This window comes from Drosophila obscura, unplaced genomic scaffold (genome assembly GCF_018151105.1).
Source record: "Drosophila obscura isolate BZ-5 IFL unplaced genomic scaffold, ASM1815110v1 contig_150, whole genome shotgun sequence".
Classification (NCBI taxonomy): Eukaryota; Metazoa; Arthropoda; class Insecta; order Diptera; family Drosophilidae; genus Drosophila; species Drosophila obscura.
The window spans coordinates 1,146,782-1,163,092 of record NW_024542736.1 but is presented as its reverse complement, the minus strand read 5'-3'; the positions used below and the strand labels follow the sequence as shown (position 1 = coordinate 1,163,092).

General features: G+C 48.0%; 2 protein-coding genes across 3 annotated transcripts in view; both read right to left on the bottom strand.

The window, feature by feature from the left end:
• Positions 1–15,975, bottom strand: part of LOC111079249 (neuronal growth regulator 1) — a 49,276-nt gene extending 33,301 nt beyond the window's left edge. For both annotated transcript variants that reach the window (XR_005968628.1, XM_041596383.1), the window contains exon 1: positions 15,466–15,975. Coding sequence is in view for 1 of the 2 variants with exons in the window: in XM_041596383.1 (XP_041452317.1) it covers positions 15,466–15,676 (211 nt within the window). In the remaining variant the exon portion in view is untranslated. The remainder of the gene's footprint in view (positions 1–15,465) is intronic.
• On the bottom strand, positions 5,181–6,511 carry LOC111079771 (elongation of very long chain fatty acids protein F). The gene is made up of 2 exons (XM_022375056.2): positions 5,990–6,511; positions 5,181–5,883 (listed from the first exon to the last, which is right to left on the bottom strand). Exons 1-2 carry the CDS (start codon positions 6,386–6,388, stop codon positions 5,422–5,424), a joined length of 861 nt encoding a protein of 286 aa, XP_022230748.2. The 5' UTR covers positions 6,389–6,511; the 3' UTR covers positions 5,181–5,421.
• Positions 15,976–16,311: the final 336 nt, after the last annotated feature.

The window sequence follows — 16,311 nt, the reverse complement described above, 5'->3', positions numbered from 1 at the left end:
GCGAAACGAAACGAAAAGTGCGACGGAGTTGGTTTTGAAAAGTTTTGAGCTGCCCAAAAAAAAAATAAAAGAAATAAAAACACAATAAAAAATAGAAAAAAGAGGAGAAAACAGTGGAGAAAACTAAGTTATTAGCAGCAACTGCGCTCCGATGGGCGTTGCGTTCGTTCTGGTTGTTGTGGGTGTGGTCTCTGCACTTGTAGTTTATGTTTACTGCATTCTGGGGGCAGTGTCCGTGCGGCAACAATTTTTGGGCTACCATTCCGGACCGGACCGGACCAAAAACACGCTGGAGTTTCGTGTGTCCCATGCCCCAACTGCCACTCCCTGGACTCCCCCCCGTTGACACTGACAGGATCCACAGTCCATAGAGAGGCGCAGCCCTGTCCTGCCCCCTGGACTCTTGTTTTGCCAGTTTATTGTGAAGGACATTTGCTGCTCTTCGGCTCTGCTCTGCGCCCCAGGAGTGCGTAAAATGTATTTTTTTTTTTGTTGCAGTTTGTAGCAAAATATTTGCGGTTGCCGGCATTAGCATTTTTATTTTATTTGCACAAAATGTTGTGCCATATTTGTTTTTGTCCAACCCGGATATATGTTTGTCCAGCACTCGTTCTGGAGCTGCGCATGGATCCATTGGGCCATTGCCTGTTTGGCGTTCGGGTAAGCATACAATCGACTCGACTTGAGGTGGCTGGCACGCCAGCACCTGGCCACTGCCCCTTGTTCGTTCTGCCCCACTACCCGGGGATAACCACGGATAGGGCTAATAAAAATAAACAGCCATATAAAAATAAAGCTAAATAAAATTCATGGCAACGCCTGGCAAATACAATAAAGCATATTATTTCAGCATTTATTTTACTTGCTGCTGGCCGAGGGAGGCCTCTCACCATCACCAGCAACATCTTGGCAGCCATTTGGCAGGGCTAAAGTGTTTTTTTTTTTTTTTCTCTCCCCGTGGTACATGGCGACGACTACGACGACGCTGCCTAATGAGTGCAAGAGCTACGTGATTTACTCGGAAATCCTACACACACACACACACAGACGTACACACACAGAGAGCAAAGAGCAGTGGCAGTGGCAGTGCATCTAAAAAGAGAGAGGCTTCCAGCTCATTAAACGCGCTGCTGTGTCTTGCCTTTGATTCTTCATTATCGCTTGTATGGATAATGTCGAGTGCTGAGAACTGTTGAGTGGGTGGTGGGGTGTGGGTGGAAAAGACAAATGCTTATTTATGCGAGATATTGCTCAAGTTCTCAGCAAAGTCCTTGTTGGTTATTTACTCTGCAGGAGCACTCGACTCGATTCGACTTGACTGAAATGGAATGCATTCGCATGGAGAAATTGAAATGTATTGATTTATGGCAGCAGCAGCAACAGAAGTAGCAGCAGCAAGTGGTGCCACAGCTCAAGAACTTTGCCAAGGTGGAGACTTTGTGGTCGTGGGTCCTGGCTAGGACTGTGACTGTGTTGCTGCTGCTGCTGCTGGTGCTGCTGAAAAGTTTGTCCTGGCTGTGGCTCGTGCTCAAAGTTCATTGAAGTATACGCTGGTTGACTGACTGTGGCTACAGTATGGTCATTGATAAGTCATAAGTTCGGTCGCTGCTGCCAACTGCCTGCTGCCTGCTGCTCTCACTCTCCCCCTCTCCTGCCGTAAACTTTGTCAAAGTCAAATAGCAAAGTTTCCTCCTGTGGGTTGTGGGTGTTGGTGTGGGAAAATGTCAATGGGTTGGGTATTAGCAGTGCATTAGTTGGCTGCTGCATTATTAATGACCCAAGCGTTGGGCATTGATTTTTACACTTGCTCGATTGACACAGCTATCCATCCATCCAGCCATCCATCCAGCTATCCTGCCACCAGCCACAGTCCTCCCAGCCCAGCTCCAGCATGGCATAACGCTCTTTCAATATTAATTGAGTTTATTGATTGAATGAACACGGAACTGCTTTTCGGGGCGCTTCCGTTTCGTTCCGCTTTTGGTGCGACTATCAAATAACAGTTGGCTGTGAGTGTGAGGCATGGCTGTGAGTGTGGGTGTGGGGCTGTGCCTGTGGCCTGTGTTTATTGTACCCTACTTGAATGTGATATATTGATACATTTTTTTTGGTATGGCAATTGTTGACCCCTTTGACCTGTTGCATGTCCCTGCACCGCTTGCCAGTTAATTACTTTGATTTATTCGAGAGTTACTCACATGCGTGATACCGGCTGTCACATATTTCAAATCGCTCTTAATTACACCTCCCTCCTCCCCTTGTGCTGCCACTCGTGTACTTTCAAATTAACGAAATTGCCTCCACGGCGGCGCCCAGATAAGCAACGCGACTACCGTCCGCCCTGCCCCTCTGGCAGTAGATTTATTACAAATTTCAACTTATTTGGCAGGACATGAAGAGCCAGCGAACAGGGCAGCACACACTCCACTCCAATCCACTCTGCACACACAAGGGGAGAATTTATTGTTTTGTTAGACCAAAAATTACAGCGATAAAAACATACAAAGTGCTTAAGTGCGACATTCGGAAGAGCCCAGCCCAAGAGGTAGGTTGGGAGGGCAAAGGAAAGAGGAGACACTCGCATCGATAAAAAATCGATAGGCATCGGCCATAAATTTCCCAACCACGGCACACACACACACACACACACACACACACACACACAAATTCAAATAAAAACCAAATGCCGGCTAATCTCCATTAGGCAAATACGTTAAGCTTACCGAAAAAATGTTGTGACCCATTTGGGCTCACATGCTCTCCTGCCCGTGGCTCCTCTTTGGTGGGCGTGGGCCTTGTGTGTGGTAGAAAAGGTCACTCTAAGTGCTTTTCATTGGGCTGAGCACTGAACTGAACTGAACTGAAGTGTGCTGTGCTGGGGAGCGAGCGGCATATACTTAATGGAATTTGAATTTCTTCATTACGCATACGACGCGTGGGCCGCCTACAGGCAGCAACAGGTGAAAGGAGCATCAAAACGTAACCTTTTGCCGTCCCCAAGTTGATTACCTGTCTGTCTGTGACTGGTTGGTTGGTTGGTTGGGGGGGGAGATGAAACACACATGAAAGAGATTCCACATGCCAGATTTACCTTCATTTTTGGGCGGTTCATTTTCATGAGATTATAAAGCGCTTCGAGCGCTTAGGGCTACTAAATGTTCGAGGCCCAAACATCAATAGAAAATTGATTTGCTCTTGATAATTTTAGAAGATAAACAGGATTAGGGCGCATACACACACACATTCATAGATAATTGCCCTCGGGTCCTAGCCTCCTGGCTAGCCCCCATTTGGATGCGGAAGTTATCCCATGGGATTGATTGGAATGGGAGAAGAGAGAGCAAAGCACGTGTCGTAAAAGTGGAACGAGTGGAGTTCCACTGCTCTTATTACTTACAGGCGAAGTGAGGGGTAGGGGCTGGCGAGGCACAACATTGTCGCAGGCCCAGTCATCGTGACACACTCGATATATGTACATGTATGTATGGGATACCATCATGGTATACATGGGTATATGGCTGTGCAATCAAGTATTCCTTGGTTCTGGTCCTCTGGCCAGCCTCAGTTTTATGCTGAGTAATGGCCAGGCCATGTATGGCAATTGCAATGGCTGCCGGAGTGCTGCCGTAAAGAATCGCACTGCCAATGGCGCTGGGCACTCGCACTGGCACTCTCGTATCGTACTCGTACTCGCACTCGTAGTTTACATAACAGTTTTACGGCCGCGCACTTAAATGCTGCCTTCGACTGCTTTTTGGACTGTGTGCGAGGAGTCATAAATGGAGCGAGAGATATAGCGCAAGAGAAGCAACTGCACCGCAATACTTTTGCCTGATTGATAGCTCCAAGAGAGGGGCATACGATGCCCTGCCTTGGGTTCATTCAACCCCTTTTTTGGGCAATAGCCATTCGAGCCAGCGCAGCGCAGCCCAGCTCTCTGATGTTAATGATGATGCTGGGCAACATTGTGGCAGGCCAGCGACAACATAAGTTCTAACTGTGCCCTGCTTCCGTTCTGTGTTTACGCTCGGCTTCAGCTGCACAAGTTTATTATTAGAAAAGTTTTAATGTCTTTGGCAAACGCACGAACACACACACACCCAGACACAGAGAGAGAGAGAGAGAGCAACACAACACTCTCTGGGCCTCCACATGCAGATAGATACCCACGTAGTAGTTGTAGTTGTCGTTGTTGCCAGAACAGCTTCCTTCGAGGAAACTCCATCGGAGACCAATGATGGCCACAAGTGACTGCGAATGATCCTGCCTGGCTATGCCTGTGCCAGTGCCTGTTCCTGTGCCACTTAATAAGCTCCATTTGTGCCTGCCACAACAAAAATAAAGACTGTGTGACCTTCGGTTTGTTGGCTTTTAATTTGCCATCGAAGGGTCCCTGGTCCTCGCTTCACTGCACACACTGTGGGGGTTGGACTTTGATGCCTGTGCCCTGAGTTCTTGTAACCCACAAAAAAAATTTACATAACTGTAAAAATATTGTGCGGGCTTCGGCTTCGGCTTGGGCCTGCTCCTAAACGAGGCACAAACGTCGCCCTGCGGCCTACAACTTTCTGCCGCTTACAAGCATTTTTAAAGCGTTTTTACCCCACGTTTTTCTTTCGTTTTTGTTTTCTGTTTTCTGTTTGTTTTTTTTTTGGGTTTTTTTTTTTTTGGGGGCAAAAGCTTGTATAAGCGTGAGAAAACCAGATGTAAAACTTCAGCATGGAGTTGAGGAAAAGGAAAAATTGTGCTTGGAAAAAAAAAAAATAATAATAAAAAAAGGAAAATTAAATAAGCTATGCCATGAGTTCTCTGGGCAGCAGCAGCAGCCTTCTAGGCAAATGTGTTTAACATGGTGCTGGGTGGGTGTGTGACGCTGCCATGTTTGCTTTCTGGGTTTCCATTTTTACTGTTTGTTCTGTTGGCCAGAAAGTTAAAAGGCGGCCCCCGGGCCCAGTGCGACAGATGGGCGACCAGGCCAGACCACACGTGGTGGCGGCGGCGGCGGCGGCCATTACTTGTGTCGACTTCATCGATATTTTATTTAACCCGCTGCAAGAAAAGAATCCACAAGCTAACTTCATAACTTGCCCCAGACTCAGCTACACCACGGGTAAACAAAAAAATGTAGCTTCTGGCAAATGGAAATTGATTACCAAAGCAAAACAATTTACGCTGCAAAAGGCGATGCGAGGCGGGGCGAGGTAGCAAGTTCGAATGTTTATTTATATCGCGTGGATATATTTGCATAAGCGACTAGGCCAGCAACGCAAATTATATGTATATTGTGTGTGTGTGTGTGTGTGTGTGTGTGTGTGTGTGTGTGTGCTATACGTGTGAGTGTAATATGCAAATGGCGAGTGTGTGGCTGCGTTTAAGACTTCTACGTGGCGGATACACACGAAACGGGCAATGCAGCTGAGCTCAGCTGAGCTTTAGACCGGCCTCTGCTGGACTCTCCCGTTTCACTGGCGGCTGCTGCTGCTGCCTCTGCTTCCGTATATAGGTCTTGTAGTAGAAATCAAAGAACATGAAGAACATAAAGATGTTCTGGATGAAGCCAATGAACGCAATGAATGGGGGAAAGCGGCACGGATTGCGCACGATCACCAGCAGAAAGTGCAGCGTGAGGTAACCAAATTGGGCCAGCTGCAGCTGTGTGATGCGCTGCTTCCACCAGAGTATGTGCCGCAGGGCGCCCAGCGAGGAGGCGTAGTAGTAGGCGTACATAACGCTATGCACCAGCAGATTGATAATGCCCAGCATGGTGGCATGCGAGCCGCCCAGGAAGGTCATGTATATGGAGACGCCGAATACCATGCCGGCGTGATGGTACACATGCAGGAAGCTCACCTGCGAGTTCTTCTTGCGCAGCACAATAAACACCTGCAGGATAAAGGCATTTTTTGTTGTTACACTAAAACATTTCGCAAAAAAAAACAAACGGGAAAATCGAGAAGCGAGAACGGATAACCGAGAACCGCATACAGACCGTGTCGAGCAGATCCAAGTACTTGAGCATATAGTAGACATACGTGGCACACAGCACATGCATCATACGGGGCGAGGTGTCCGTTTTGTCGAAGGGCTGGCAGGTCCAGCTGAAGCCCGGCTGCAGATATGTGTTCGTCAGGCCATACAGAAAGACAATCGTGTTGGCCACCACCTGCACGGCATTGTACACCTGCATGACGGTCTTCAGTTCGTATGGCTTGCGGTGCTCCATCCATTTGGGTCCATAGTGGAGCACAAAGGCGAGATACACACCCACCAGGGCCAGGACAATCCACAGATTGCCAAGCAGTGGCAGGTGGGCCACACGGGGATCGCCATGCTCGGCATACATGTCCCGTATCAGGCCATACAGGTGAACAATGATGTTTTGCCGCATCCTTGACGATTACTTTACACCAGCGGAAGGGTTATTAAAACTCTTAATACTCTCTATGCCGCAGCCAAAAAGGAGCCGCGCAGCAGTTCTCACCACACGAAGGTCTTCAGTCTTCTGAGTCTGCCCAGCCCAAAAGCACCAAAAAGAGCTCAGCCCAGCGGCGAGGGGCGCTATGCTAATGACCGGCAAATGAGAAGCAGCTCGCATTCCACATTGAACCCGTGTCAGGCATTGACTGCCCACCAATGAATGCATTGCCAATGCCACTGGCACTGCTACTGTCAGTAGAAATCAGAGACCAACAGCCCACAGAAAGGGAAAACGAGCTGATACATATACATTACACATACATATGTACATATGTATGTATGTATGTTCTATAACATTGTTTTATTGCCAGATTGATTGCTTCGAACACTTTCCAATGCAAAAGCGCAAGTTTTACGCTCAAACTTGTGCCAGCTGTGGTTAGGGGGGTGCGATGGGTGGTACCGACAAGATTTTGCCATTATTTGACAATGTATGAAAAGTTATGGGTGGCCATTACGATGCCGCCACCGAAACTTGGTTGATAGCACAGCTGAAATGCAGAGAGACTGCAGAGGCGGAGAGACTGGAGAGGCGGAGAGACTGGAAAGGCGGAGAGGCGGAGAGACTGGAGCGGCTGAGCGCCAGTTGAGTGGTAAAAAATGATGTTCGCTGTGGCTGTGGCTGTTGATGGGGGGCCACATCCATTAACCCAAATGAACGCTAATCGTTTGCCCCGCAGCACCGCCCAGATATATGCATCTAACCCAGTTTGCAGAGTATGCCAATAAATTTGCAGCATAACTGCCAATATAAGCGCAACTGTTTTGAAATTAAGCCAAGAAAAAAAGGGAAGAGCAAAGCAGACAGAGAGAGAGAGAGAGAGCGAGAAACATCCGTTGTAGCCACAGCAGATGCTTCTGCTGCTGCTGGTGCTGCTGTTGCTGTGACCCACTGAGCGATTCACCCGCTGCCGCCATGCTTGATAAATTCGCCAAGTCTGTTACAATGGCTGTAAATAGCCGCGGGCATTGGACAAATGGCTCTTAAAAGCAACAACAGCAGCAGCAGCAGCAGCAGTGGCAGTGGCAGTACCAGTCGCTGAAACAACAGCAGCGGCGAGTGGCAGGCGACTAAAGGCTACCCTTTAGTCGGGCAGTAGATTCAAGATGAAAATACAGGAAAATGCAGCAAAAATACTTCGCATATACTCAACTACTCCCCTCCAATTACAGGGTATGGTAAGTAAACCAACTCAGCGAAATAGGCAAAAGTGTTTTACGAGGTGGGTGGAAGTGGGCCAGTGCCAGTGCCTGAGCCAGAGCCTGAGCCAGAACCAGAGCCAGGAGCATAGTCTGCAGGACCTGCAGGTGGCCAATCAAACTCAAGCAGCTGCAATTTGTTTTGGGGCAACGTGCAAAAGTTGGCAGCCATTTTGTGGTCGAAAGTTTTGCCGCGTTTAAAGAGCTCGTTCCTCCAGTTTATTCAGTTTATTTATAAGTGCAAGCATAAGTAAATGCTGCAATTTATAGCAGCACTTGCACGCCTCACGAATCAATCAATTGAGCTGCAGGCAGAGGCCCCCATTGGAAGGGGGCTACCGGCTAACCAAAGTGGCCAGCAATTTGGCAAGAGGACGTCTTCTGTCCAGTAAAGTTGCATTTAAACAATGCTGGAGAACCTGTAGAGGGTGAGTGGTGAGTGGTGAGCGGCTGGGTGCGGTTGCATGCAACGACTAATCCAGGGCGAAGGCCGTTGCTGGGCTTTCGCTTGAGAGTCCTTAAGCCGCAATTGATGCGTTCCTTGGTTCGTTGTTGTTGCTGGCACATGCGTCCTTGAGGCCCAGGCCCAGGCCAGTATGTTGTGTGATGTGATGTGACCTTGTTGTGCCGCACAGACATTGAGCCAGCCAGCGACAAAACAATCATTTGCATGCCGCCTGCCCACGGACAATGAAATTCTCGTGCGGGGCGGGGCGGGGCGGGCGTTCAGCTCATTTGCACAAATAAGCCATAACCGCATGTCGGTCGATGGCAGCCATTTTCGGAAAGAACTCCCAAGCCAAGCAGTAAGAGAGCCGAGCCCGAAGAGCGTGCTGGTGCTCTGCTGGTGCTCTGCTCTGGTCTGCTGCTCTGCTGCTCTGGGATGGGCCCTGTCCGTGGACGAGAGTAAGTGCTGTTGCAATAACGGTAATGGCCACGGTAACGACAGCAGCAAACAACAGAAATAATAATGATCATCATTTTGCCGCGCACCGGAAGTATGCAAATATACGCGACATGGAACGACCAAAGACGAGGGCGCTCTGGCCAATGCTGATGGCAATGTCGATGTCGTTTGGGGACAAGGCTCTTGTTCGTCAAGGATGTGCGCGGATGTGCGGATGTGGCAAGGTGCCCAGCCCCTGCCACAGCCCCAGCCACGGCCCGTACCCGACAAAGCCCTGGCCTTAACAGGTCGCGGCGAAAATTAAAAGTTTGCCGCGAATGAAGCGTTAATGAAGGGCGTAGCGCTGCGGTGCGGAGTACACGAGTAAGTAAACAGTTTCAAGCGACAGCATTAATATGAAAATGAACCTCTCTCTCTCTCTCTCTGTCTTTCTGGCCTGCCCCTCTCTCCCCTAGCGACGACTTCTGCCCCTACTTTCTGTGTCGTTTGGCTACGGCCATTAAATGAAAATAATAATCTCTTTCGGGCAGGAAATGAAGGGAAATTCAGCAGGAAACTTTTGTGACGTGCCGCAAACAGACCGTGTGCAAACACACACACACACACACACACTCGAGGCATGTTTGTTTCTCTCTGTATGACTGTGAGTGTATTTGTATTTAAATTGAAAGGTCCAACACAAACAGAAGCTGGCCAACACTCATGCAGGTGTTAAACTACGCCCGCTCTCCACTCTCCTATCACGCTCCTATCACTCTCCTCTCACTCTCTTTGTGTTTCATTGCGATGCCAATGGGTGGGCTGCCAATGCAAATTACAGTCATTTGGTCCGCTATTTGTTCCTACAACCGCTACCATCGTACTTCGCTCTCACTCGAATATTATTTCAAAATGTTGAAAAATTTACACATATATTTTACGAAAAAAAAAACAATAGCAATGAATGTGGACTATGTAGATGCGCAAGTCGAGCATTAAGATACCCTTGAACAGCGATCGTTGCATGGCATTTGATTTTGATTTGATTTTGGTGACCCCGTGGAGAAACCAGAGCTCGAAAATAATATTTAATTTTAAACAGTTCTTTAACGCACTCAATGCAAAGTGAACAAACATAAATAAACATTCTATTCTTCTTCTATTTTAGATCCAAGCATTGACAATTTTATAGTCCCCTTTTTGAATCTGTTGCTTGCGGGCACTTTGCTGCCAAAGAAGTCTTGCATATGTATGTACATGCAGCTAAACATATGTACATATGCATGTATTATGCATGCACGAGTGTGCTTGTGCTCGCGAGATAAGCTTTTCAAGAGAGATCGGTTCGGTGCCTCTCTCTCTCTCAATCTAACACACGCAGAAATGTGTCTCTCATTGTTTCTGCTGCTGTGAGAGCAGACGTGTTCAATCGTGCTCAACCGAAAGCACGAAAGCGAGCACCACACCAAGCGCAGGTAGAAACGAAGCTTGGCTTGGGTGTGCTTTGATTTTATTTTTGTTTTGTTTTTGTTGTCTTTGCTTATTGTTTCTGGCTGAGTCTTCCTACCGCAGAGTCGTGTCTGTTACACAGACAGAATGATACCCATCTTAAAGCTTCTAATTTAAGGGCTGGTGGCTCTCGACAAACAACTGGACATTTGATGCCTTCAGCTAGTCTGAAATTTTCTCCATGGCCAAACCTGTGGTCAACATCATAATACTCATAATACTCTGCTGTGATGGCCATAAAAATCCCGACAATTTTTTGTTGCTGGTTGATGCCTGGTTGGGACTGTCAATGGCTGGTGGCCAGAGCACATTGTTGGCTGGCACGCACGATATCTATAGCTGGCCAACGGGAACTTAATGGCTTTCACAGGTGTTTCCCCACACAGGTGTTGCCTTCCACTATCCCAGGCAGAGCAATAAAACTTTATGTGCACTCATTATGCACACCCACACCCACCCACTCCCACTCCCATTGCCAGCCACCAGCCACCAGCCAAGAGGGAGGCATGGCATTCCTTTGTGCTCCAGCAAACCGCATTGCATACTGGAGGACTGCCATTAGTAGTGCATACTTTTCGGGGGGGGGGACGGCCGACAATCTGTGCACTGCGGGGCCGTAATTATCACTCCGGCAAGTGGATGGGCGATAATGACTTGATTCCAGTTTGGCAGAACGTATAGATGGGTATTAATTATTATGATTATGACTGGGGGTGGATGTGCGGTGCCCATTGGGCGAAGACACTCAGGCATTGCCGCCATGGCACATGCCATGTTTTTGTAGCAGGTTCTAAGGAGTTCTTCCAGGCAGCAACAACCAAACCAAAACGCAACCCACCCACCCAACTCACGAGTAGCCGCCCCCTTGGCATATTCGTTGGCGTTCATTCAGCCGGAATTTGGCAAATGCCGAAAACTTCAAGGGTATTATATAAATGTTGGCCCTGGCCAAGACTTCTAAGCATATTTTGAATGCCAAACAAATCCACACCGCCCTCAGCCCCACCACTCTGCTGCCCCTGCCCCTGCCCCTGCGGCATGCTTTAGCCATGAAAGTCACTTCCAAAGTTCAAGTCAATGTCGCAAAATGTTAACGGCGCGTTAATAATGCGATTAGTGGATGCTACGGACCCATTCCGATCCAGCGACCCAACTCAGAAACCGCCTCGCCTCTTGCCCCGCCGAGTCCTGGAGCTCGGCCCCCATTTGAATGCCGAGGAAACATTGGAAAATTAGCTTTAATTGGTAAAATGTTTTTGGTAGCAGCAGCAGCAGCAGCAGAGCAGCATGCCACAAAACATGACCTTCCTTCCCGGCTTCCCGGCACTGCTTGCAAGTTTTAGTCGAATGTGGCAGGGCGCTAATTAATAAATTTCTTGGGGATTTCTCGCTTCGTCTTGTTCGTAACTCCCTCGTATAATTATCACATGACAATCGCCTGGGGTATACGCGTATAATGTGCAAAATGTCTATGCTAATACACGACTGCGAGTATCTACCCATGAAACACTGAACACCGCAACACCGAAACACTGAACACTGAATAAACTGACGGAGCTGAAGCTGCGAGCTCCCAAGCTGAATCCCAGAGAGGGAGCAGAGACCCTCTACAAATCCCCGCCAAGTGATGCCTTCAATTACATTTGGTGTTGCTGTCGGCGCCAATCCCCCTGGTAATAGGATATTTTCAATTTCCATTTCCTCACCCACTCGCTCGTAGATTTTTTCCGCGTTTTTTTTTTTTTTTTTTTTGTATTTGTTTTAAGTTATGGCAGACGGCCCTCTCCAGAGGTTACATTCAGTCATTTTTTATATGCATTTTTTTTTTTGAACATATTTCATCGAAACGCGGGGTTGGCGTGGGGGCGGAATGGCAAACAAAAATATACAACTATTTGTTGAGTTGAGTGCCACAGGCCTAGCTGGCAGATTGTCAGCCCGGAGAAGAGCTATCCGGGGTCGTCCTGGTCACGTAATTGAGCCGTACACCAGGCTGCGAGGCTGAGAGAGCGGCTTTCCTGGCCAATAGAAAATGAATTGTATGCACAGAAATATGACGAACAGTCGGAACGTATTCCGTACAAAACCGCAAAACAGGACGAGCAGCTGAGCCAGAGATTTGTTACCACGGCAGTTGCCAGTGCCAGTGCCAGGGCCAGTGCCAGTGCCAGTTCGAAACTACAGACACAGGTCCACCATTTGGAACATCGGCATCCAGATGGGGGCGACAGCGAGTTAATGGAAATGGAGGCGCAGTCGGTTTGGTGGGGGGGCTAGGAAAAATCGCTCCTGGGCCGAACAGACACAGTCACAGACGACGACGACGACTGATGGAAATTTATTGCTGGCAACATACCCAAAGGGATTCGCAAATATAATACTACATCCACAGCGGGTAAAAGTGGGCGGTAGCTGGAGCTAGGATCAGTAAAAATGGAGGCAGGAATGGGTGGGGGGCCCCATCCGCAATGCATACTAACACGTACCCCCTGTCATGCCATTTGCCTGGCCCCAAGCCTCACTACGGTCCACCTCCACTCCACTCCACTCCACTCCTCTCCGTTCCCGGGCTGGTATGCCAACATGTGGCACTGTAGTTTGAGCGCGAAAGAGGTAGGGACAGGGTGGTGGGTGGTAGGGGGAGGGGGAGCAGGCTAAACCTATGAACAATTTCCCAAAAGCATCAGAAAAAACATACAAAATGCGGTTTTAGCCGTTGAGAGAAAATCTGTACCGAGAAGCAAGCGGGAAAAAAAAATCTGTTGGAAAAATATATGACAGCTAAAACATGTTGCTGCCACTGCCAGTGCCTGCCACACCCCCCTGCTGCTGGTGCTGCTGCCTGCTCTACCATCATAAAACTGTGCTGCAAGCACGCACTGTGCATATTTTGTTATGAAAATTTAAGTGAAATCACTAAAATGGCAAACAAAACAGCAAGATATGCAAAAATGCAGCACAAGTCTGGGTTGTTGGATATAGAGTAGACATGAACACCCACCCACCCACTATGGGTGTTTCCCAATGGATAAGATTTATCAGTGCGGGGAGGGGGGATGGCAGCGTAAAACCGAAGCCCTCGAGGCGGAAAACAGCTGTTGTTTGTGTTTACTGCTGCTCCTGCTGCTGCTTCTCCTGCTGCTGCTGCTGCAAAACTTATGAAAAATTGTTGTCAGTTTATAAAATGGTGATGCAGGACATGAAGCCACTGCGCATCCTTCAAGTGCATCACGTGCACCAAACAGACGACTCCTGCTGATGCTGCTGCTCCTGCTGCTCCTGCTCCTGCTGCTCCTGCTGCTCTTCTTGCTCCTGCAAAATGGGTCAAAGAAAGTTTTCTTTTTTTTTTTTTTGGGGGGTTGTGCGCTGACTTTCAGTTTATGGCTCGTGTTACTCAATAAACATTTGTCAGGGCGGTGCAGCAGCCAGCAACCTTCAGCAATCTTTCGAGTCTGGCAACCCCACCCCACGCCTCTTTCGTTGCGTTTCGATGTCAATTGTTACGTTTTATTGCCTTGTCCTTTGCATTGACTACACGCAGATACAGTTACACAACACATCCAGTATGTGGCACACACACACACACACACACACACACCCGACTGGCAGCAAAGGTAACTGGCAAACGAAGAAATTTATGATCAGTGACAAAAGCACATTCTCACCTTTGATATACCTTTACTGCCTTTTGCTTTTGCACCTTTTTTTGTCGCTCTGGCAAGTACACTGGGGGGGTGGCTGGTGGTGGCTGCGCGGCATGCGGGCTGCCTGGGGGGCGGTACAGATCCTGAGTAGGGATAAAGGCGGGGTCTCTGTCTTTGGTTTGCTCTGTTTTATTGAGCACGCCCTTTCGCTGCTATTGTTGTTGTTGCTGCTGCTGCTGCTGCTGCTAGCTGCATGGCTGCCTCTATGGGGTGTGTACAGGTGTAAGGTACGTACCGGACTCCGCATACTCTAAAAACCCCAACCCCAAAAGCCCTCTCTCCTCTCTGTGTGTGTGCCACGCATCGATGGCTCTTTTATGCGCTCCACAGTTTTGTCGTTTTTCGTTTTTTATTTTTTGCCATATTTTTTTGCACAGTGTTTGCCTTCGGATTTTTGCGATAATGGAGACAAATGTTGTGCTCTTAAATTTATCGATTGGTTGGCCAAAAGTTAACAGAAAAAAAAAAAAAAAAGGGAGGGAAAGAAAGGCAAAAATATTGCCCTGGTTGGGAGCTCTCGTTTTTATTACAGGCGTACAGTTCCGTTAGTAGTCCTTGCAGCTTTAAGTTTTTGCTCTGTTGGCGCACCTGAGTTTTCAATTTATTTCTTCGTTTATTTATTTTTTTTTTGTTTGACCTTTCGAATAGGCAAGCAAAATGGTCGTCGGCAGACAATGGAAAAGTCCCGCCTACAAGTCCCAGATAAACTTGCGCCAAAGATAAGCCAACTATTTGTGCTGGTCCTTGGGTCCTAGAAGAATCCTTCTGTCCTGCTTTCTTCCTGTCTTGCTGTCTGCTCACTGTTTCCCCCTGTTGGTCCCCCAAAAAAACTTTTCAATTGAAAGTTCTACGCTTTTTGGCAGGCATTCGCTTGAGTCCTGCTCATGCCTAATGCCTTGGGGTGCCCATAACGAGTTATTAATTGTCTTGATGCGGGGCGGGGCGGGTGGCTGGAGCATGTGCAACGGATTAGTGGGCAGCAAACTATGCCACAAGCTTAGCGTTGTGGCCTCAGCCCCACAAATGACCTGCCACTCGCTCCCTTTCCCTTTCGCTGGGTTCCATCTCTCAGAGAGCTTTTCGCTTAGCGGTTTTTTTCTTTATTTTTCATTTTTTGTTTCGCGCTGCTTCCCGGCGGCTTTAACATTAAACACCACAACGTGCTCGAGGACCACGGCGCCTGGATTTATGCAGCGTTACATTGGCATTAAAATAGCAAAAGGGGATTACGGAGGTACAGAGTACTCTGCTCTCTGTGCTCTCTCTGTGCTCATATTTTATTTTTTTTATTTTATTTTATTATATTTATATTACATGTATATGTATATGTATATTAAGCGCTTTTACCCTCGCTCTCCTTTTGTATTATGTAAAAAACATAAATGCAACTTGCGTTGCGTTGCGTTGAGTGCTTGGCGGATAGAAATAAATATGGATAGAAAAAAACGTGCACCTAGCATGGAGGGGCATGGTGGGGGCATGGAGGAGGCATGGACGGGGCATGGAGAAGGCATGGAGCATCCCCTCTGGCTCTCTAGAACTCCACCACTCGTTGCATCGTCGTCATTGTTCAGAGTCGGCAGCTAAATTAGATGTGACTACAACATGGGTGGCAGTCGTAGTAGTAGTAGTAGTAGTAGTAGTAGTGGTAGTAGCAGTAGCAAGTGGCGGGTGCCACGAATCACTTACCTCGATTTGAAATGGCGGCCTCGGCTGCCCCACCGCCGCCGTGGGTGTGCAGCAGCCATCCGAGGCTAATTACAATCAGAATGGGGCAATTCATTTTGAGCGCTGTGTGGTGCGGTGCGCGGCAACGGCGGTGCTGGCGCTGTTGCCTGCTCCAAGGTGCAGGGTCGCCAGTACCGGCGCCCGAACGTATGCTACGCGAAATTATTTTCATTGTTTTGTGCGACCGAGCCGCGCCGTAGGTGGAAAGGATGGTTTTTTTTTGTTCTTTTCTTTTTTGTGTGTTTGGTTCTGTTCCTTCTGCTTTTGTGTTTAAATTTTCTGGAGTTTCCCCACTGCGCCTGTGTGGTGCTGCTGCTGTTTGGCGTTTTTCGCTTTAAGTTTTCATTTCAGTTGAGCGCCAACATACTTTGCATAGTCGCTGCCTGCTCCCAGTCGCTTCTGCTGCTCCCTGCTAGTCGCTTCTGCTGCTTTATTGCTTTGTTTAATTTGCAGTTTATTTTTGGGTTTTTTTTTTTTTTTGGTATTCTATTCTTTTTTCTAATTAGAAGTTGAGCGCAAGACCGCAAACTCTGTCGTCGTCGTGGTGGTGGGTGCTTTTGCTTTACCCTTGACAAATTGTGCAGCGTTGAAATATATTTTCTAATTAATTTTTATTGCGCTGAGCGAGAGCTCTTTGTTGTTGTTGTTGTGCCAACCAACTAATTATCATTGGGTGCATATATGTTTTCCAATTTCCACATTATTTACGCAGCTCCAGCTTACGACAGAGTCTGGCTGTATCTGTATCTGCAATAAATAAATAAATAAATATTAGTTTCAGTTGCAGAAGGAGCGCCTCAAACAGGA